This window comes from Aotus nancymaae, unplaced genomic scaffold (assembly GCF_030222135.1).
Source record: "Aotus nancymaae isolate 86718 unplaced genomic scaffold, 86718_ANA_hifiasm-v0.15.2.pri h1tg000028l, whole genome shotgun sequence".
Classification (NCBI taxonomy): domain Eukaryota; kingdom Metazoa; phylum Chordata; class Mammalia; order Primates; family Aotidae; genus Aotus; species Aotus nancymaae.
Window position 1 is genome coordinate 4,980,361 of NW_026988441.1, and position 20,235 is coordinate 5,000,595.

A 20,235-nucleotide genomic window follows, 5' to 3' on the forward strand; every position below is an offset into this window, starting at 1 on the left:
GAAGCTATCGCGAGAGTCTAACCACTATATTTCCCAGAATCTCTGTGCGGCAGTGGGCGCGGCCGTACGCGAGGGAATGGCCTCTGAGGCGCACTTCCGGGACTTGCCGCGGGGCCCAGCAAAGTTGGAGTGCGGCGTTTTCTAGGCCCGACAGCGGACTTCAGGGCTACGCGGCCTGGGCGTTACTTGTGCAGCAAGCGTCCCGCGGGGACCCACGGGAGTCGCAGTCCGGCGTGCGGGTACCGCCGGGAGCTGTAGTCCGTCCCGCCTGCCCAGTCAGCGCAGTGTTGCCCGCCCCGCACTGGGAGCCCAGAGCCGCCGCCCAGGAGGGGGATGCGGAAGCCCCCGGCTCGGTGGAGTGGAGAGGCTGGCGGGGTGAGGGGCGTTGCCAGGCAAAGGGCGAGCGCCGTGGTTGGGGTGCGGGTCGGTGAAGGGCTCCATTCCTTGGTGTCCGGGGACGGGGCCTGGTTGCCGGGAAATGGGAAGAGGCACTCCTGTTGCTTAGTGACTGGGGAGGGGGCCCCCGTTGCCAAGTGACAAGAGCAGAGAGCCTCGCTGCTTCCTGACCGGGGAAGGGAGTCTTCTGTTGCTAGGAGAGCAGAGGGGACCCTATCACCTAGTGACAGAGGAGGAGGACCCTCTATTGCTAGGTGCTCGGAGGACAGACTGTTACCTAGTGCGGTGGGAAGGGGGCTGTGTTGCTAGGTAACCACAGAGTGCCCCGGTTACCTAGGGACAGGGGAGGAGGGTTCCTCTGTTGCTAGGTGACCATGATAGGGACCCTGTTACTTAGAGACGTGGTGGGGGTGGTTCTCTGTTGCTAAGGGAGCTGAAGAGACAGCCTTTTTTTGTAGGAATAGGAATAGGGGATGGAGGGACGTGGACTGCCAGTAGACTGCCAGGGAGCGGGGTCAGGGCCCAGGGTCCTCCCGGGCTGCCCCAAGCCCCAACTCAATCAATGGCGATGCCCCAAAGGCCTGCTGGGAGGTTGAACCTCTAGATCCCGGGCCCCTGAGGACTTTCTTCCCCTCCCAACCCCCAGCAGGAGCCAAGGACGGCATGTCCCAGGCCCCGGGAGCACAGCCGAGTCCGCCCTCTGTGTACCACGAACGGCAGCGCCTGGAGCTCTGTGCCGTCCACGCCCTCAACAACGTTCTGCAGCAGCAGCTCTTTAGCCAGGAGGCTGCCGATGAGATCTGCAAGAGGTGACCGTCACCCACCCCAGCCCCTGGAGCAGCAGGCAGGCGCTGAGCCTGAGGACTTTCTTCTGCCCCCACCCTGCTCACTTGCCTAAGCTAGACACTGGGGAGATGTTGCCTCCTGCGCCTGTCTGTCCTTGTGGCTTCAGCCCCAGCCAGTCCTCAATCCGGTGGTTCTTTGGTTTCTTTGGAGACAAGGTCTTGCTGTGCTGCTCGGCTGGCCTCGAGCTCCCAAACTTAAGTGATCCTCCCACCTCAGCCTCCCCAGTAGCTGTGATAACAGGCTCACCCAGCTTCAGGGTCTCTTATCTGGGCCCTGTCACAAGTCTCCAGTCCATCCTAAACATGCCCCACCCTGCTCAGGGCCCTCCTCATAGCAGAGGCCGAGCCTGCCTCTGCAGCTTCAGCCCTTGCGGACCCCCTCAAACCAGATTTCACTCCACTCCCCTGGAGGCCCCACTGTGCAGCCTCTGGGCCTCCAAGTACTTCTTTCTGCCTGGCATGGCTGCCTTCCCTGCCAGCTGGAATGTTCCTCTTCACTATTCACCATGTCAAACATCACTCTTTAGCCGGGCATGGTAGCTCATGCCTGGAATCCCAGCACTTTGGGAGGCCCAGGTGGGTGGATCACTTAAGGTCAGGAGTTTGAGACTGCCCTGGCCAACAGGGTGAAACCCTGTCTCTACTAAAAAATTTAAAAAACATTAGCTGGGCATGGTGGCACACGCCTGTAGTCCCAGCTACTCTGGAGAATTGCTTGAACCTGGGAGACAGGTTTCAGTGAGCCAGGCAACAGAGCAAGACCCCGTCTCAAACAAGCATACGCCTTTATCATCTCACTCCCTCCTCTCTGTCCCCACGTCCCTGGCCCTAGCTCAGGCCTGACCCTCTCCTGCCCAGCCTGCCGGTGACCTCCAGTCTGTTCCCTCCCTCAGTCCCCACATGATGCTAGAGGGTCTTTCTACACCCGGAGATAGTCCTGCCTCCTCTGCCCCTTGCTCGGGGCCTCCTTCGGCTCCTGGATATCCTGAGTGTCCCAGCCTCAGACTGATTATTATGGGATATATTCATCTCTGTCATTCAGAACAAGGACCCATCAGCTTTTTCATGCCAAAGCCATGCTGGAGACCCTGAGATGACTGATACACGAGTGCTTGCCTGAGGGAGGCGAGGGAAACACACAGGAGCCTTTTCCCCCATGCCCTGCTCTCCCAGGGCCCAGATAGGGAACAGATGTGCAGCTGTTCAGAGGCAGGGCCCAGAGACGCAAGTGTTGGCCGGCAGAAGAGCCTTCCTGGGCGGGGGGTGCCCCACAGGGGATGTGGCTGGGGACGGGGGGGCCAGACCACGCAGGACCTCGTGGGACTCTGTCCTGGGGAAAATGAGGCAGCAGAGTGGGCTGTGAGCAGGGGAAGGGCAGGGCTGCCCCGTAGGAGAAGCAGGCAGTGTTCAGTCAGGGTGATGCGGGCAGCTGTCATCACTGAGGTGCTCAGTTCACTGGGGCAGCCCAGAGAGGGCCTTGACCCAGCCTGGAGGTCAGGAGGCTCCTCTCAGAGGTTGTGACATCTGAGGCGGGTCTTGACGGACAGAGGAAGGGACTGGCCAAGGGATGGGGACTTTGTCCAGGGGCGCTGGGGAGCCATAGGGCCTCGGGGAAATGGACTGGAGGAAGAGACTGGGGGAGGAGACAAAGCCCTTCTGGGGCCTTGGGTACAGGACAGGAGAGACGGGACTCAAGGGTGGATGAGTTGTGGGGTCTGAAGCGGGGAGAGTCAAAGGCCGAGGCAACTGTGGCTCCTGGGACCCCCATTTTGTGGGGTGGCCTTTCCAGGGTCCCTAATGCAGCTCTGGCCACCCCCACTACCAGGTTGGCCCCAGATTCCCGGCTGAACCCTCATCGCAGCCTTCTGGGCACCGGGAACTATGATGTCAACGTGATCATGGCCGCTCTGCAGGGGCTGGGCCTGGCCGCCGTGTGGTGGGACAGGAGGAGGTAGGCACCAGAGCAGCACACGTGCTGGGCCAGGCACCGAGGGCGCCCTGTGGTGTAAGCCTGTCGGGGGGAGGCAAGGAGGGAAATGGGGCTGGGGGAGGTGGGCATGGATGTGGGAAGACTGGTGCTGACAGGTTGTTCAGGGCGATCAGGTGGTCGATGGGCTGAGATGCTGGGTGGATGATGGTTACTGGGTGAATGCTGCATGGGTGGTTGGGTGTGTTGGATGAGGGGTATGAAGGGATGGGTGTTCGTGGGCAGTGGACAGCAGACAGGAGTCTGAGGAGTTGGGTGGATGAATGGGAGGTTTTGATGACTGGCTGGCCAGTGGCTGGTAGATCAGGGGTAGACCGATGGCAGAGTGGGTGAGGAGTGGGGGGCGCAGCGGGGCTGCTGTTGGGTGGTGGCTGGCTGTGTGGGTGGGGAGCAGTAGATGGCTAGCTGGATGGTGACGGTGGTGGGTGGCTGGCGGGGAGGTGGGGCGGGTGTGTGTGAGGGATGTAAAGTGGGTGCATAGATGGGGGTGAGTGTGTGAATCGTCGTTGGGAAGTCGGCTAGTGGCTGGGATCGGTGGGGTGGGCGGATCGTGGGTGGATCCTGGGTGGCTGCGTGAGGAGTGGAGAAGTTGGTGGGTGGGTGGCTGGACAGACGGGGTGATGGTGGTTGGTGAAGGGCAGATGTGAGTTGGGTGGGCAGTGGGTGGATGGGAGGTCTGGTTGGGAGGCCACAGGGGTGGGAGGTTTGAGTGGGCGGTGAACAGATGAGTGTCAGGAACCAGGGTGACTGATTAAGGAACACCCCTGGCTGGGCCAAGGAGGACCCCCCACTGCCACTAGCCTGGGCCCCACATGCTTCCCAACATTTCACCAGCAGGTGGGCGGAGCAGGCCCTGATGGTGGTGTCCCTCACTGCCCACACAGGCCCCTGTCCCAGCTGGCCCTGCCCCAGGTGCTGGGGCTGATCCTGAACCTGCCCTCGCCCGTGTCGCTGGGGCTGCTGTCGCTGCCGCTGCGGCGGCGGCACTGGGTGGCCCTGCGCCAGGTGGACGGCATCTACTACAATCTGGACTCCAAGCTTCGGGCGCCCGAGGCCCTGGGGGACGAGGATGGAGTCAGGTGAGCCCCGCACAGGCAATTCCAAGACCACGGGCTCCGTCCCGAAACCCCACTCCCCGGAGGGAATGCCGCGGCTGGCCAAGCCTCAGTCTCCCCATTTCTCCCACCCAGGGCCTTCTTGGCGGCTGCGCTGGCCCAGGGCTTGTGTGAGGTGCTGCTGGTGGTGACCAAGGAGGTGGAGGAGAAGGGCTGCTGGCTGCAGACAGACTGACCACAGCTGACCGTCGTGCCCACGGCACGGTTCCTGCGCATCTTCCTCCTGTGTACACTGCGTGCCTGGGAAAGGCCTGCATTCATGGACCCCGGGTAGGCCCATACCCTCCCCACAGCCCTGCTCCCCACTGCCGCTGCTGCCTCAATAAATCTGCTGATTTGCTGCTGGCCTGGCCTATGTCTGACTGCCCCGTCCTTCTGGGGCCCTTCCGCTCAGTGACTCCCACTTATCTGAGAGGCCAGACACCCTGGTGGGCGGGGTGAGAGCCCAGGACCCCTCCTGGTTCTCTGCCACCTCATGCCAGTTTGTCATCACTGGGCCTCAGTTTCCTCATCAGGGACACAGCGGAAAACAACACAAGTCTGTGCCCCCGGGGCTCACACTCCTCCCATGCAGGAGAGAGGCCAGCAGCAGACAAACGAGTTCCATCTCCTGGGTTCCATGGGGGTAACTGCTAAGGAGAAAGCAGGGGTTACTTCTTTATTTGATTGATTGATTGAGGCAGGGTCTCACTCTGTCACCGAGGCTGGAGTGCAGTGGGTCAGTCACAGCTCACTGCGGCCTTGAACTCCTGGGCTCAAGTGATCCTCTCGCCTCAGCCTCCCAAGTAGCTCGGACCACCACACCTGGCTGCTTTCTTTACATTTTTTGTAGAGATGGGATCTCGCTTTGTTGCCCAGGCTGGTCTTGAACTCCTAACCTCAAGCAGTCCTCCTGCTTCACCTTCCCAAAGTGCTGGGATTATAGGTGTAAGCCACCATGCCTGAGTTGACTTCTGGACTCTCGATTCTATTCCACTGATTGGTAGGTGGGAGAACGGTGGCCCCAAAGCTGTGTACACCCTGGCCAGATGTGGTGGCCATGCCTGTAATCACAGTGCTTTGGGAGGCTGAGGCCCATAAGTATGAGACCAGGCTGGGCAACACAGCAAGACCCTGTCTCTACAAAAAAATTTAAAATAAGTGGGATGTGAGGCTGGTGGCTCACACCTGTAACCACAGCACTCTGGGAGGTCGAGGCAGGTGGATCACCTGAGCTCAAGAGTTCAAGACCAGCCTGGCCAACATGGTAAAACTCCATCTCTACTACAAATACAAAAATTAGCTGGGTGTGGTGGTGAGTGCCTGTAATCCCAGCTACTTGGGAGGTTGAGGCAGGAAAATCACTAGAACCCAGGAGGCAGAGGCTGCAGTGAGCCGAGATCGAGCCACTGCACGCTAGCCTGGGTGACAGAGCGAGATTCTGTCTCAAAATAATAATAAAAAATAGAATTTTTGAATGCCCTGTCCTAGTCCCCAGAGCCTGTGAACATGCTGTGTTACACAGTCAAGGGGAAGTGAGGGTGCAGGTGGGATTGAGGCTGCCAGCCAGCTGACCTTGAGACCGGGAGAGTGTCCTGGATCCACCGTGGGCCCCGTGTCATCAAAAGGGTCCCCACAGCGGAGGAGGGACACCCGTGCAGACAGGCAGAGTCCGTCCACTGTTCCAGCTTCCACCCAGTGGGAAGACCCAAGAGGACACCAAGCGTTCCTATCCCAGCTGTGGGGGCTTGTACAGGGTCCCCACAGGGCACTGCAGGGACCAGAGGACAGAGAAGGAACCCCGGGACAGGCAGGTTGCATAAAATGGGCAAGAGACAAGACCAGCCACAGAAGACTGCAGAGGGCTCTGCAGAGGCTGGCGGCGCAGGGGAAGGCGCTCCAGAATTGGAAGTCACCCCATGAGACCTGGAACGCTGCGGCTGTTTATCACCGGAGTTATTTGAGGAGGTGAGTTATTTGAGGAGGTGATGGAGGAGGGTGGGTCCTGACCAGGAACCCAACCAGGCGAGAACTCTGAGGGCAGCCTGGAGCTGTGAGTAGGGAGGGGCAGGTCAGCTCTGGGTGCAGAGACCCCTCTGGGGCTGCAGGGACAGAATGGAGGGGGGACTAGAGGCCAGGAGGCCCACGGGGAGGCTAGGAGGGGTCTAGAGGGGCGAGCCAGGGCTTGAACCAGGCACCCGAGGGCGATGGAGAGGCAGGTCTGAGCCTGGGGGGCCCTGGGAGGTGAGGAGGCAGGAGTGAGTGGAAGGTGCCCAGGGGCTTGGCTAAACCCGATGATACCCACTAGGCACCCGCAGAAGTGGGGGACTCAGGTGCAGGGAGGCAGGGGTTCCCCCACTTGGGGTGTGTCCTCTCTGGGAGCAGGCCCATGTGCCCTGGTGGGCAGTTCAGGCTGCCCACGACACCCCAGCAAGGTGGAGCTGACACCCCGTAGGACACACTTGCAAAAGCCCTGGCCACGCGGGGAGCAGGATGTGGCACGCTCTGATCTGCAAGTTTTGCCATGGTCAGAGGGCAGGCTGTAAGGTGAAAAGCCCGCAGTGGAGGGGAAGCTGCTGGGGGTTGTGGACACCCCAACCCCAGGGTGGCTGTAGGTTTGCATATATAGCTTTTATCATTTTATGATACGTTCCGTCAATACCTAGTTTATTGAGTTTTTAGCATGAAGCGCTGTTGAATTTTATCAAAGGCCTTCTCTGCATCTATTGAGATAATCATGTGCTTTTTGTCTTTGGTTCTGTTTATGTGATGGATTACATTTATGGATTTGCGTCTGTTGAACCAGCCTTGCATCGCCGGGATGAAGCCTATTTGGTCATGATGGGTAAGCTTCTTGATGTGCTGTTGCAATCTGTTTGTATTTTATTGAAGATTTTTGCGTCGATGTTCATCATGGTTATTGGCCTGAAGTTTTCTTTTTTAGTTGAGTCTCTGCCTGGTTTTGGTATCAGGATGATGTTGGTCTCATAGAATGACTTAGGGAGGATTCCCGCCTTTTGTATTGTTTGATACAGTTTCAGAAGGAATGTCTGGTAGAATTTGGCTGTGAACCCGTCTGGACCTGGACTTTTTTGGTTGGTGGGCTATTGATTGCTGCCTCTACATCAGCCCTTGTTATTGGCCTATTCAGGGTTTCAGCTTCCTCCTGGTTTAGTCTTGGTAGAGTACAAGTGTCTAGGAATTTCTCCATTTCTTCCTGGTTTACTGGTTTATGTGAGTAGAGCTGTTTGTAGTAATCCCTGATGGTAGTTTGTATTTCTGTGGGATCAGTGGTGATATCCCCTGTATCGTTTCTTATTGCATCTGTTTGATTCTTCTCCCTTCTCTCTCTTCTTTATCTGGCTAGCGGTCTGTCTCTCCCAAGGTCTCTCTGAGTCTCTCCTCAGCTCAGTCTCTCCCCTCTATCTCTCTGTGTCTCTCCCCTTCTCCCTGGGCCCCTCCCTGCCACCCCGTGCCTGCCGCCTGTCCCATCGCAGGTCCCAGACAGCCTGACGGGGGCCTGAGTGTTGCTATTCTTGGCCTGAGTGGCAGGCAGGGCTGTGGCCCCCAGGTGCGTGCTGGGTTATGGCCAAATAAGGTCCAGAGTGAGGAGCCCAGGGAGGGGGAGTGGGGGGAGAAGGGCCGCTGACCTCCTCCTGCTCCCACTCCCTCCTGCCCTAACCTCCACATTCTGGCAGGTGAGAGGGGCAGGGCGACCAGGTCATCACACCGACTAAGCACTTACTGTGCAGAGCCCCATGCCCCCTCCACTGGGACCCCCCTTCTCACAGGAGCGCCTCGGGACTCAGAGGACTGCCGCTCACCCCAGGGCACCCAGCCAGGCCCGTCCCAGAGCTGAGGGGGCTGGGGTGCCCCACATAGATGCCAGTGGCCTCTCAGCAACCCCGGGCTGCAGGAGGGGAGAGGGAGGGGCTGTGGTCACGAGGCAGGTGCCAGGCAGGTGCGGGGTAGGGGGGGACAGCTGTCCCGCACCCCCTGGTGGTGACAGCTGCTGCCCGATTTAGCTCACAGAGCCGAGTCTGGCCAGATAAGGCAGTGGGGGGGGGGGGCGGTTTCACCCCCAGGGTAACCCTTAAATCGCATGGACAGGCCCAGGGTTCAGCCGCCACCGACGCCAGGTGAGAGGGGTTGCTCCTTCCTCGACCTCCCCACCGCAAGGCTCTGCGCGTCTTCCTCTCTCTGTCTCCCTCGCTCTGTCTCCCTGTCTCCCTTGCTCTGTCTCCCTGTTTCCCTCGCTCTGTCTCCCTCTGTCTCCCTCGCTCTGTCTCCCTCTGCCTCCCCTCTCTCTTTCTCCCTCTCCCTCTCTCCCTGTCTCTCTCTCTCTCCCTTTTTCTCTGTCCCTCTCCTCAGCTCTCTCCTTCTCTCTTCTCCCTCCTCGACCCCCTTCCTCTTCCTGTCTCTCCTCCCTATCGCTCTCCCTCTCTCTCCTCCACCTTCCCCATCTCTCCCTGTCTCTCATCTGTCTCTTCCTTGCACCCCTTCTCTGTGTCTCTGTCTCCTTCCCCCAATTTTCTCTCAGTCTCCCTCAGCAACCCCTTCTCTTTCTTACTCTCCCTCTTCTCCCCCATCTCTCTGTCTTTCCCTGGCTTGGTATCTCCGTGTCTCTCTGTCTCCTCTCTATCTCTATCTCTATCTCTGTGTCTCCCCTACTTCTCTCCATCTGTCTCTCCCCCTTCTGTCTCTCCCCCACTTCTCTCCATCTCTGTCTCTCCCCCACTTCTCTCATCTCTCTCTCCCCCACTTCTATCTCTGCCTCTCTCACACTTCTCTCCATCTGTCTCTTCCCCACTTCTATCTCTGTCTCTTCCCTACTTCTCTCATCTCTATCTCTCCCCCACTTCTGTCTCTCCCCCACTTCTCTCCATCTGTCTCTTCCCCACTTCTATTTCTGTCTCTCCCCCACTTCTCTCCATCTCTGTCTCTCCCCCACTTCTCTCATCTCTCTTTCCCCACTTCTATCTCTGTCTCTCCCCCACTTATCTCTGTTCCCCACTTCTATCTCTGTCTCTTCCCCACTTCTCTCCATCTCTGTCTCTCCCCCACTTCTCCCCACTTCTCTCCATCTGTCTCTCCCCCACTTCTCTCATCTCTATCTCTTTCCCCACTTCTATCTCTGTCTCTCCTCCACTTCTATCTCTGTCTCTCCCCCACTTCTATCTCTGTCTCTCCCCCACTTATCTCTATCTGTTCCCCACTTCTATCTGTCTCTTCCCCACTTCTCTCCATCTCTGTCTCTCCCCCACTTCTCCCCACTTCTCTCCATCTGTCTCTCCCCCACTTCTCTCATCTCTCTTTCCCCACTTCTATCTCTGTCTCTCCTCCACTTCTATCTCTGTCTCTCCCCCACTTCTATCTGTCTCTCCCCCACTTATCTCTATCTGTTCCCCACTTCTATCTCTGTCTCTCCCCCACTTCTCTCATCTCTATCTCTTCCCCACTTCTATCTCATCTCTGTCTCTCCCCCACTTCTCCCCACTTCTCTCCATCTGTCTCTCCCCCACTTCTCTCCATCTCTGTCTCTCCCCCACTTCTATCTCTGTCTCTTCCCCACGTCTCTCTATCTCTGCCTCTTCCCCACTTCTCTCATCTCTATCTCTTCCCCACTTCTCGCATCTCTATCTGTTCCCCACTTCTATCTCTGTCTCTTCCCCACTTCTCTCCATCTGTCTCTTCCCCACTTCTCTCCATCTGTCTCTCCCCCACTTCTCTCCATCTGTCTCTCCCCCACGTCTCTCTATCTCTGCCTCTTCCCCACTTCTCTCATCTCTATCTCTTCCCCACTTCTCTCATCTCTATCTGTTCCCCACTTCTATCTGTCTCTCCCCCACTTCTCTCCATCTCTGTCTCTCCCCCACTTCTCCCCACTTCTCTCCATCTGTCTCCCCCCCACTTCTCTCCATCTCTGTCTCTCCCCCACTTCTATCTCTGTCTCTTCCCCACGTCTCTCATCTCTGTCTCTTCCCCACGTCTCTCATCTCTATCTCTTCCCCACGTCTCTCATCTCTCTCTTCCCCACTTCTCTCATCTCTATCTGTTCCCCACTTCTATCTCATCTGTCTCTCCCCACTTCTCTCCATCTGTCTCTCCCCCACTTCTCTCATCTGTCTCTTCCCCATGTCTCTCCATCTCTATCTCTTCCCCACTTCTATCTCTTCCCCACTTCTATCTCTGTCTCTCCCCCACTTCTCTCATCTCTATCTGTTCCCCACTTCTATCTCTGTCTCTCCCCCACTTCTCCCCACTTCTCTCCATCTCTGTCTCTTCCCCACTTCTCTCATCTCTATCTCTTCCCCACTTCTGTCTCTCCCCCACTTCTCTCCATCTGTCTCTCCCCCACTTCTCTCATCTCTCTTTCCCACTTCTATCTCATCTCTGTCTCTCCTATCTCTCCCCACTTCTCTCCATCTCTGTCTCTCCCCCACTTCTATCTCTCTCTTCCCCACGTCTATCTCTGTCTCTCCCCCACTTCTATCTGTCTCTTCCCCACTTCTCTCATCTCTTCCCCACTTCTCTCTTTCCCCCACTTCTCTCATCTCTATCTCTTCCCCACTTCTATCTCTGTCTCTTCCCCACTTCTCTCATCTCTATCTCTTCCCCATTTCTCTCTATCTCTATCTCTTCCCCACTTCTCTGTCTCTTCCCCACTTCTCTGTATCTGTCTCTCCCCCACTTCTCTCCATCTCTGTCTCTCCCCCACTTCTCTCCATCTCTGTCTCTCCCCCACTTCTATCTCTGCCTCTCTCACACTTCTCTCCCTCTGTCTCTTCCCCACTTCTCTCCCTGTCTCTCCCCTTCTTTCTTCCCCACGTCTCTCCATCTCTGTCTCTCCCCTACTTCTCTCCCCAACTTCTCTCTATCTGTCTCTCCCCCACTTCTATCTCTGTCTCTTCCCCACTTCTATCTCTGTCTCTTCCCCACTTCTCTCATCTCTTTCTCTCCCCCGCTTCTATCTCTGTCACTCCCCCACTTCTCTGTCTCTGCCTCTCCCCCACTTCTGACTGTCTCTCCCATTTCTCTGTCTCTTCCCCCATTTCTCTGCCTGTCTCTCCCCCTATTTCTCTGTCTCTGTCTCTCCCCCTATTTCTCTGTCTCTGTCTGTCTCTCCCGTCTCTCTCTGAGTCCTCCTCTCTCCCCAGCTCTCCAGATGAAGTCCTCCCGGGCCTCTGCGGTCCCTGCTGAATAAAGCTGTTTCTGTCCTCACCTCTCTCCCTTCTGCGCCTCCTTCTTTCCTTCCTCGCTCCTCTGCCTCTCAGCTCAGCCCCAAGCCCTGATCCTGGGTCTAGGGGGTGGGAATCCCAGAGCTGGGTATGGGGGCTCCTCCCTCCCAGAGACAGAGATGGATGCAGAGAGAGAACCAGTGACAGGCACGGAGAGAGAGCAAGAGACCAAGCGACACAGAGACAAGATGGGGCCATAAGCTCAGAGATGAGAGATGGCAGGTCAGAGATACAGCTCGTGAGAGACAGGGAGACAGAGACTTAGAGACCCAGAGACAGAGAGACCAGGCAGCACCCCCGCCCCGATACACACAGACACAGGGGACAAGGGCCGGGCAGGGCTGGGCAGCCTCCCCTGCCCCTTCAGGCCTGGCCTGGCATCCCCGCCCCGATACACACAAACAGACACAGGGGACAAGGGCCAGGCAGGGCTGGGCAGCCTCCCCTCCCCCTTCAGGCCAGGCCATGCCAGGCCAGGCAGTGCCAGGCCCAGGACAATGGCCCCTTGTCAGGGCTCCAGAGGAGTTGGCCAGCTGGGGAGGCCTGTGGGCTGGGCCGTGGAGGAGGGGCGGCCACAGACGCCAGGTTGGTGGGGTGCACCTCCTGGGGGCCTGGCCCAGAGCCTCCACCCTCAGACTCCCCTCCTCCCCTGGCCTCCCTTCCTGGGGTCCCCCACCTGCTTCCAGCTTGCTTTCTCTGCTCTGCCTGGGGAAGGGAACAGGCATTTATGGAGCACCTGCCGTATGCATCCACAAGGCCTCCCTGCCTCTCCTCACACTTCCGCCTCCCACCTCCCTGTCCTGTCCTGGGCACCCACTTCTTGTTCCTCCTGTGAAATGGGCAATTATTAAGCACCTGAAGCTTGGCAGACAATTCCCGTAACCCATCTGCACCTTCCATCCTCCTGGCTTTCCTGTCCCTTCCACCCAGTTCCTTTCTCTTTCTGATTTGCTTGGTCTCCCCTGGGAAGGCAACGGGCATCTACTGAGCATCTACTGTGTACCAAGGAGCTTAGGAACACTGGCTGCTCTCTTCCTACATCCTTTTCTTCCCCCACTCCTTTCTTTCCTCTCTCTTTTTTTTTTCTTGTTTTTGAGACAAGGTCTCGCTCTGTCACCCAGGCTGGATCGCAGTCACACAGTCGAGGCTCACTGCAGCCGCAACCTCCTGCGCTCAAGCGATCCTCTACCCCGGCCCCCCAAGTAGCTGGAACTCCAGGCACCACCATGTCTGGCTAATTTTTGTATTATTATTATTATTGCTTGAGGCGGAGTTTTGTTCTTGTCACCCAGGCTGGAGTGCAATGATGCGATCTCAGCTCACTTCAATATCCACCTCCTGGATTCAAGCAATTCTCCCGCCTCAGCTTCCTGAGTAGCTGGGATTACAGGCACCCATCACTACACCCGGCTGATTTTTTGTATTTTTAACAGAGATGGGGTTTCACCATGTCGGTCGGGCTGGTCTTGAACTCCTGACCTCAGGTGATCCACCCACCTCAGCCCCCACAGTGCTGGGATTACCAGCGTGAGCCGCCTCACCGGGGCTTTCTTCCCTCTGTGGGTTTCCTCTCCTTTCTGACGTTCTGCTGTCTCCTGGCAGAGGGGGCGGACACACTGTGAGCACTTCCTGTGTACCAGGCACTGTACGTACCTCTCTCCTCGCCCTCTTCCCACCCGGTTCCTCTTCTGTCCTCTCCTTGTGTTTCTGTGCTCTCTGCCCTCTTCCAAGGCAAGGACTACACTTATTGAGCACTTCTGGTATGCACACGGTTCTGTCCTTTCTCTACTCTCCTCTTGCCCTTCAGTCTCCACTGATGCCACCAGTCTCTGCTGCTTTCTGCACTCTGCCAGGGAAGAAAATGGGCATTTATTGAGCACCTACTGTGTCCCCCGTGGCTCACCCGCACCGCTCCCTCCCCACGCATCCTCTCCTCTGCCCCTCCACCCCCACGGAGGCCTCCTGAGCCAACACTTTTCCTCTTGTTCCTGTCTGAGCCTTCATTTCCATCTTGTTCTCGAGGAAGACAATGTGCATTTATTGAGTGCCTCCTGTGTGCCCACCGCTCACCAGAGCACTTGTTCTCATTTCCTCTCTTCCCCCTACCTCCTTCTCTCCTCCAGCTTCTCCCTTTCCTCTCTGCCCTGCCAGCTCTTTCCTGGGGGAGGAAACAGGCAAGACTGAGTGCCTGCTGTATGCTGCCCCTTCATCCCCACCGTCTGCTTGCCTCACAGGCTCTGTTCTCCCTTCTCTCCTTCTCTCTGCTTGCTCCCTTCCTCCTGGCTGCTTGCTCTGTGCCTGCTGCCAGGAAGTCTGTGCTTGCTGCCAGGAAGGAGAATGGGCATTTATTAGGCACCTACTGTGTATTAGTCACTTTACGTATATTGTCTCCTTCCCACGCAAGTCTCTTCTGTTCTCTCTGCTGGAGTTTCTTCCTCCTCCTCCTCCTCACCCTCCTCCTCCTCTCCCTTCTCCTCCTCTCCTCACTCCTCCTTTACTTTCTCCTGTCTCTTGGGGAAAAGAACACTTAACAGACAGACACCTACTGTCTGCATCACACTTTCCACCCATGCCCCTCTCTCACTCTATTTTTTTTAGTCGGAGTCTCGCTCTGTCGCCCAGGCTGGAGTGCAGTGGCACAATCTCATCTCACTGCAACCTCTGCCTCCCGAGTTGAAGCGGAGATTATGGGCACCCGCCACCATGGGTGCCTCAGCCTCCCAAGTAGCTAGGATTACAGGTGTGCACCACCACATTCCGGTAATTTTTTTGAAACGAGGTTTCACTGTGTTACCCAGGCTGGTCTGGAACTCCTGACCTCAGGTGATTCACCCGCCTCGGCCTCCCAGAGTGCCGGGATTACAGGCATGAGCCACTGCGCCTGGCTCCATGCCCCTCTCTTGAGGCTGCCTATCCTCCTGCTTTTCCTCTGCGGGAGTTTCTTCTCCTTTTTCATGTGGTCCTGGAGGGAATGTGCATTCATTGAGCACTGACTGTGTGCCAGGCTTTTTATATGCACAGCCTCCCCTTCTCTCCCTCTGTTCCCTTTCCCTTCCTCACTCTGCCTTCCTGCTCTCTGTGCCTTCTCCTCGGAAAGGATACCAATTGAGCACCGACTGTATACCTGGCGACTCTCTCTAGACCCTTCTTTCCCCTGCCCCTCCAGTCCACTGACTCTCTCTTTTTCTTCCTTCTCAGCAGTAGAAGCTCCAAACCGTTCAGATGGCAGGAGCTTAGGTTTCCCCAGGAGTTTCAGCCACCACAGCCTAGCATGGGCAGCCAGCCCGTAGGAAGCAGGAGGAGGGAGGACTCAGGCTGCAGCCTGATTTCTCCCTTGGAAAAATAGGCGATGACAATGGCCACTCCCTCCCAGGGCAGGGCGGGGTGCGGGAGGCTCAAGGAGGCCTCAAGAGAATCTAGGAAGGAACGCTCTAGAATCTGACCTGAGAGGTAGCCCATGCCCACAGAGGGGACGCTTCTGCCATACCTGTCACCACACTGGATTCAAACCTGACCCTCCTTCCTCTGCCTCCGCAGCCTCCCTGCCCTGCAGGTGCTTGGCGGGTGGTCCCTGGATTCCTCACCACCTGGGGGAGAGCAGATGAGGAAACTGAGGTCCGGGTGGGGAAGAAGATTCGCCCCCCCCTCCGCCTTCTCTCCTTCTGCCTCTCCTCTATGACCCCCTTCCTGTCTCTCTCGCCCTCTCCTCTCTCCCATTCTCTGAATCTCTACCCCCACCCCTACCCCCCGCTCTGTTCCTGTCTCTACATGCCCCCAGCTCCCCAACTTTTTTTTTTTTTTTTTGAGACGGGCTCACTCTGTCACCCAGGCTGGAATGCAATGGAGCAATCTTGGCTCATTGCAACCTCTACCTCCCAAGTGCAAGCGATTCTCCTGCCTCGGCCTCCCAAAGTACTGGGATTACAGGCGCCCGCCACCATGCCTGGCTAATTTTTGTATTTTCAGTAGGAACAGGGTCTTGTTATGTTGGCCAGGCTGGTCTTGAACTCCTGACCTCAAATGATCCACCTGCCTCAGCCTCCCAGAATGCTGGGATTACAGGCGTGAGCCACCGCGCCGGGCCCCAGCTTATCTTTGACACACACTAATTTCCCTCCCACTACAGGCCAGCAGGGTCCTTCACACCCACCTTCTTCATCACCTCTTTCTTTTCATGTATCTTCATGCAGCTGCCCCTCCTCCTCCTCCTCCCTCCTCCTCCTCACTCCTTCCTCTTCCTCCTTCTCCTCTTCCCTCTTTTCCTCCTCTTTCCGCCTCCTCCTCTTCCTTCCTCCTCTCTCCCTCCTTCCTCCTCCTCCTCTCTTCTCCTTCCTCCTCATTCTCCCATCTTCCTCCTTTCTGCCCCTTTCCTCCTCTTTCCTTTTTCTCTTTCCTCCTCCTTCCTCCTCCTCTTCCCTCCTCCTCCTTCCTCCCACTCCTTCCCCATCTTTCCTCCCCTTCCTTCCTCCTCTTCCCTCCTCCTCCCTCTTCCTCCTCCTCCTCCTCCGCACTCTCCATAGTACACACACACACAGGCCTTCCCTGTCCGTCCCTTCTTTCACTGGACCCTCCGCATTTCCTCCTCTCTAGGTCTCACACACTCCTGCTCCTCCCTTGGGTGATGTTCCAGTCCTCCACCCGCTTCCACCCAGCCCCACCTTTTCCTGACTGCCCACCTTGTGACTCTCAGCCTTTCTGGAATTTTCTCCCTTGTCCTCCAGACTGCCAACCCCCAGGGTCCTCCCCCTCGTCCTCCCCCTTTCATTTCCTCATGGTCTGTTCTTGACCCCCAGAGGATGAGCTGATGGGGCCCCAGTCTGACTGCACCTGCCTGTCTGTCCACAGCACTGGACTGTGTCAGAAGGGGACAAGCAGGCCGGGGACGAGGGCGGCACTGCGGGGACAAGGGGCAGCATTGCGGGGACAAGGGGCGGCACTGTGGGGACAAGGGGCGGCACTGTGGGCGGGGCCTGTGCCCTTGGTCTCCCTGCCTCCCTCTGCTTCCTTCCAGTTTCTGCCCCTTGGATTTGCCTCTCTTCTTTCCTCTCACCTCCCCCTCCCCTTCCTCTGGGCGCCTTCAGTGAGCCCCACCCAGTGGCTTCTGTATCATGCCTCAGTCAAGCTCGCTCGCTCTCATTTTCTCATCTGTCTCTCACTGCTGCTGTCTCTCTCTCTTGCCATCGTTTTGTCTTTTTCTCTCGCTGTCTCTTGCTGTCTCTTTCCTTCTCCCTGTCTCTCTGGCTGTCTCTGTCTCTCTCTTGCTGTCTCTTTCCCTGTCTCTCTCGCTGTCTCTCTTGCTCTTTCCCTTTCCCTGTCTCTCTCTGGCTGTCTCTCTTGCTGTCTCTGTCTCTTTCTCAGTGTCTCTGGCTCTCTCTTGCTGTCTCTTTCCCTCTCCCTGTCTCTCTCTGGCTGTCTCTCTTGCTGTCTCTGTCTCTTTCTCAGTGTCTCTGTCTCTCTCTTGCTGTCTCTTTCCCTCTCCCTGTCTCTCTCTGGCTGTCTCTCTTGCTGTCTCTGTCTCTTTCTTGGTGTCTCTGTCTCTCTCTGGCTGTCTCTTTGTAATGTAGGCTTCCTGTGTTTTTTGTTAAAACATGTAGCCCAGTCCCTTCCTCCACTGGGCTGGATCATTCAGGGTTCATCTCAGACTGTGGCACTGGCTGCGCAACCGACTAGAGTTAGAGTTTCAGGCCTCTGGGGTTTGTTCACGAGGGTAGGGACCCACCCAGCCGCACCTGGCTGTCTCCCCCTTTCAGCTTCCTCTCTCTCCGGTCATGGGGTAGGGGCCTGCCCAGCTGCTCCTGCTTACAGCTCCCTCTCTCTCTGGCATGGGGGCGGGCGACAGCTTAGTCTGCAGGCTCTTATTCAATTCTGCGTTTGTAATTCCCAGCACTTGACTAGCAAAGATCCCCTGTTCTGTGTATTGCTGAGGCTTTAGGGGAAGTGCTGTATCTGGACCGGAGTGCCAGAGGGGGAGCCTCCAACTCACTGGTCATATGTACTTTCTGGGTGAAGCAGCACCCCTCCCCACCCTGGTTTGCCCTGAGTGGGCTTTGCTCACCATTGGACCAGACCCGTTGAAATGCACCTGGTACCTTGGTTGGAGCTAGGAGATCTCTGGATTTCTGTGTCTCTCTCGCTGGGTGGTGTACGTTGGAGTTGTGTCTAGTCGGCCATCTTGGATCTTCCTGAGGTCACCATATTGACGCCGAACTTAGTACGGACACCTGATCAGCATAGCGCACTACAGCCCAGAACTCCTGGGCTCAAGCGATCCTCCCACCTTAGCCTCCTGAGTAGCTGGGACTCAGGCACATGCCACCAACTCCTCCTGCTTTTTTCCTGAACTTTCTCCTCTCTCCTTTCCTCCCTGTTTCTCCAGTTTCGTCTCCACATCTTTCCTCTCCTCTGACTCTGTCTTTTCCTCTTCTCACCTCCCTCTTCCTTCCCTGTCTCTCCTCCTTGGGTCTCTTCTTTCCTTCCCTCTCTCTGGTTTCTCTGTCTCTGCCCCATCCTTTCCTTTCCCTCTTCCCTGGACCTGTCTCCTCTCCTTGCTCCCGCTCCCTCTCTCTGTCTCCTCCAGAGCTACCACTCCCACCAGCCTCCCTCCTCGGAGACTCCTCTCCTCCGAGCCTCCTCTCATCTCCAGGTGGCCCTGCATCCCTGCCCAGTAGGCCTTTGCCTCCCTCTCCCATTCCTGCCTTGGCTACTCCCAGGTTTCCAGGTCCTGACCAGGAGGCAGGAGTCCACACTGAGGCCCAAATAGGCTAGCCATGAGCAGGCCCCAAGCCTGAGGCCCAGGAGTGGACACACACCTTTGTGACTCCCATTCTCTCTCTCTTTTCCATCTGTCTGGAACTCTGGACACTGCCTGGAGCAATCAGGCCTGCCCTAGGCCCAGGAAGGCGGAAACAAGGAAAATGCTTGGAGACAGGAAGCAACTTGCCTAAAGATACACAGCATGTAAGGAGCAGGGCAGGACTGGGTGGGGCCCCTGGGGTTGGCCAGGAATGGGCTCCTGAACCTGCTGATTCCTGGCCTCCTGTCTGAGCTCAGTGAGCAGGGGATGACGCCTTTTTCTGCTCCATTCCACTCCCTCCCCAACTCTTCCTCTGGAAGCACCTCAGCACTAGTGGGGTACCTCACCTGAATTCCATTTCACAGATGAGAAAATCGGTGCCCAGTTTTCTGAAGAGCAGCAACTGCTAGGACAGGGACTTGGAAGGAACCTGACAATACCTGAGGGACCAACAGCGCTCCCTGGAGGACATGGAGAGAAGCCACAGGAGCCAACCTGAGGCATTCTGAGTGCGTGGAATCTTCTCTCACCACCTACTGGCAAAGAATGGAACTGCAACCCAGCTGTACGAGACACTGAGAATGATCCCAACAAAAAGGAACAGTGACCAGAATGCCTGGGGGAGGAACAGGGGATACTGGGTGAAAGGAGGGGAATGGGAGAATTTGTAACATTTTGTAAAAATGAACATTTTTACTCCTAATCAATATATAAACATCATGCTCAGCAAACTGGTATGAAACTTCTGAACTTCACACATTTTCAAGTCATTCTATGGGTGGGTGGATTGGCTCCCATGGAAATGCACGTAGGGCTGTATATGGCAAACACAGGAAAATGGAAATTTGTTCACACAAACCTGTCTGGGGAGACTGCATTCCAGGAAATGGACCAAATTGAGTTTGTTTCCTTTGTAACAACATTGTTGTGCCTTGCTGACTGGAAGGTGGGTACTAGCAAAGGAGGATGGACTGACAGCTGAAGAGGCACCAGTAGTCAGCCCCTGATCCTTACCAGGGAGTCTCTCTGATGGGTTGAAGAAGCCTATAGAGGCCAGGCGTGGTCATTCACACTTGTAATCCCAGCATTTTAGGGGGCCAAGGCAGGTGTATCACTTGAGGTCAGGAATTCGAGACCAGCCTGGTCAACATGGTAAGTAGAAATCTCTACTAAAAATACAAAAATTATGGAACCAAAAGAGAGCCCACATAGCCAAATCAATTCTAAGCAAAAAGAACAAAGCTGGCAGCATCACACTACCGGACTTCAAAATGGTACTGGTACCAAAACAGAGATATAGACCAATGGAACAGAACAGAGGCCTGAGGCAACACCACACAGCTACAACCATCCGATCTCTGACAAACCTGACAAAAGCAATGGGGAAAGGATTCCCTGTTTAATAAATGGTGCTGGGAAAACTGGCTAGCCATGTGCAGAAGGCAGAAACTGGACCCCTTCCTGACATCTTACACTAAAATTAACTCCAGATGGATTAAAAACTTAAACATAAAACCTAACACCATAAAAACCCTATAAGAAAACCTAGGCAAAACCATTCAGGACATAGGCATAGGCAAGGACTTCATGACCAAAACACCAAAAGCAATGGCAACAAAAGCCAAAACAGACAAATGGGACCTAATCAAACTCCACAGCTTCTGCACAGCAAAAGAAACAGTCATTAGAGCGAATCAGCAACCAACAGAATGGGAAAAAATTTTTGCAATCTACCCATCTGACAAAGGGCTAATATCCAGAATCTACAAAGAACTAAAACAGATTTACAAGAAAAAAAAAAGGCCATTCAAAAGTGGGCAAAGGATATGAACAGACACTTTACAAAAGAAGACATACATGAGGCCAACAAACAACAAATGAA

The 20,235-nt window shown here is 56.1% G+C and overlaps 1 protein-coding gene across 7 annotated transcripts; it reads left to right on the forward strand.

The window, feature by feature from the left end:
- Positions 1 to 21: 21 nt before the first annotated feature.
- JOSD2 (Josephin domain containing 2) lies at positions 22 to 19,555 on the forward strand. Of its 7 annotated transcripts, none has more exons than XM_012461333.3 (8): positions 22 to 375; positions 1,043 to 1,205; positions 3,067 to 3,192; positions 4,113 to 4,307; positions 4,419 to 6,290; positions 7,129 to 7,167; positions 18,432 to 18,517; positions 18,719 to 19,555. In XM_012461333.3, the coding sequence occupies exons 2-5, from the start codon at positions 1,060 to 1,062 to the stop codon at positions 4,516 to 4,518; spliced, it is 567 nt and encodes a 188-aa protein (XP_012316756.1). In that variant the 5' UTR covers positions 22 to 375; positions 1,043 to 1,059; the 3' UTR covers positions 4,519 to 6,290; positions 7,129 to 7,167; positions 18,432 to 18,517; positions 18,719 to 19,555. The 7 variants fall into 7 exon arrangements, 6 of the variants coding, with proteins under 6 accessions (XP_012316756.1, XP_012316769.1, XP_064237070.1 ...); XM_012461346.2 differs by lacking the exon at positions 22 to 375 and adding an exon at positions 434 to 650; XM_064381000.1 differs by lacking the exons at positions 22 to 375; positions 1,043 to 1,205; positions 3,067 to 3,192; positions 4,113 to 4,307 and having other exon boundaries at positions 4,834 to 6,290; positions 7,129 to 10,827; positions 10,881 to 18,517.
- Positions 19,556 to 20,235: the final 680 nt, after the last annotated feature.

Bases quoted from the DNA above. Each gene is read 5' to 3' on its own strand.
- JOSD2 (XM_064381000.1), top strand. From the start codon at position 8,425: ATGGACAGGCCCAGGGTTCAGCCGCCACCGACGCCAGGTGAGAGGGGT. The intron at 10,828-10,880 runs CACTTCTCTCAT...TCTCTCATCTCT, and splicing joins ACTTCTATCTGTCTCTTCCC to ATCTCTTCCCCACTTCTATC.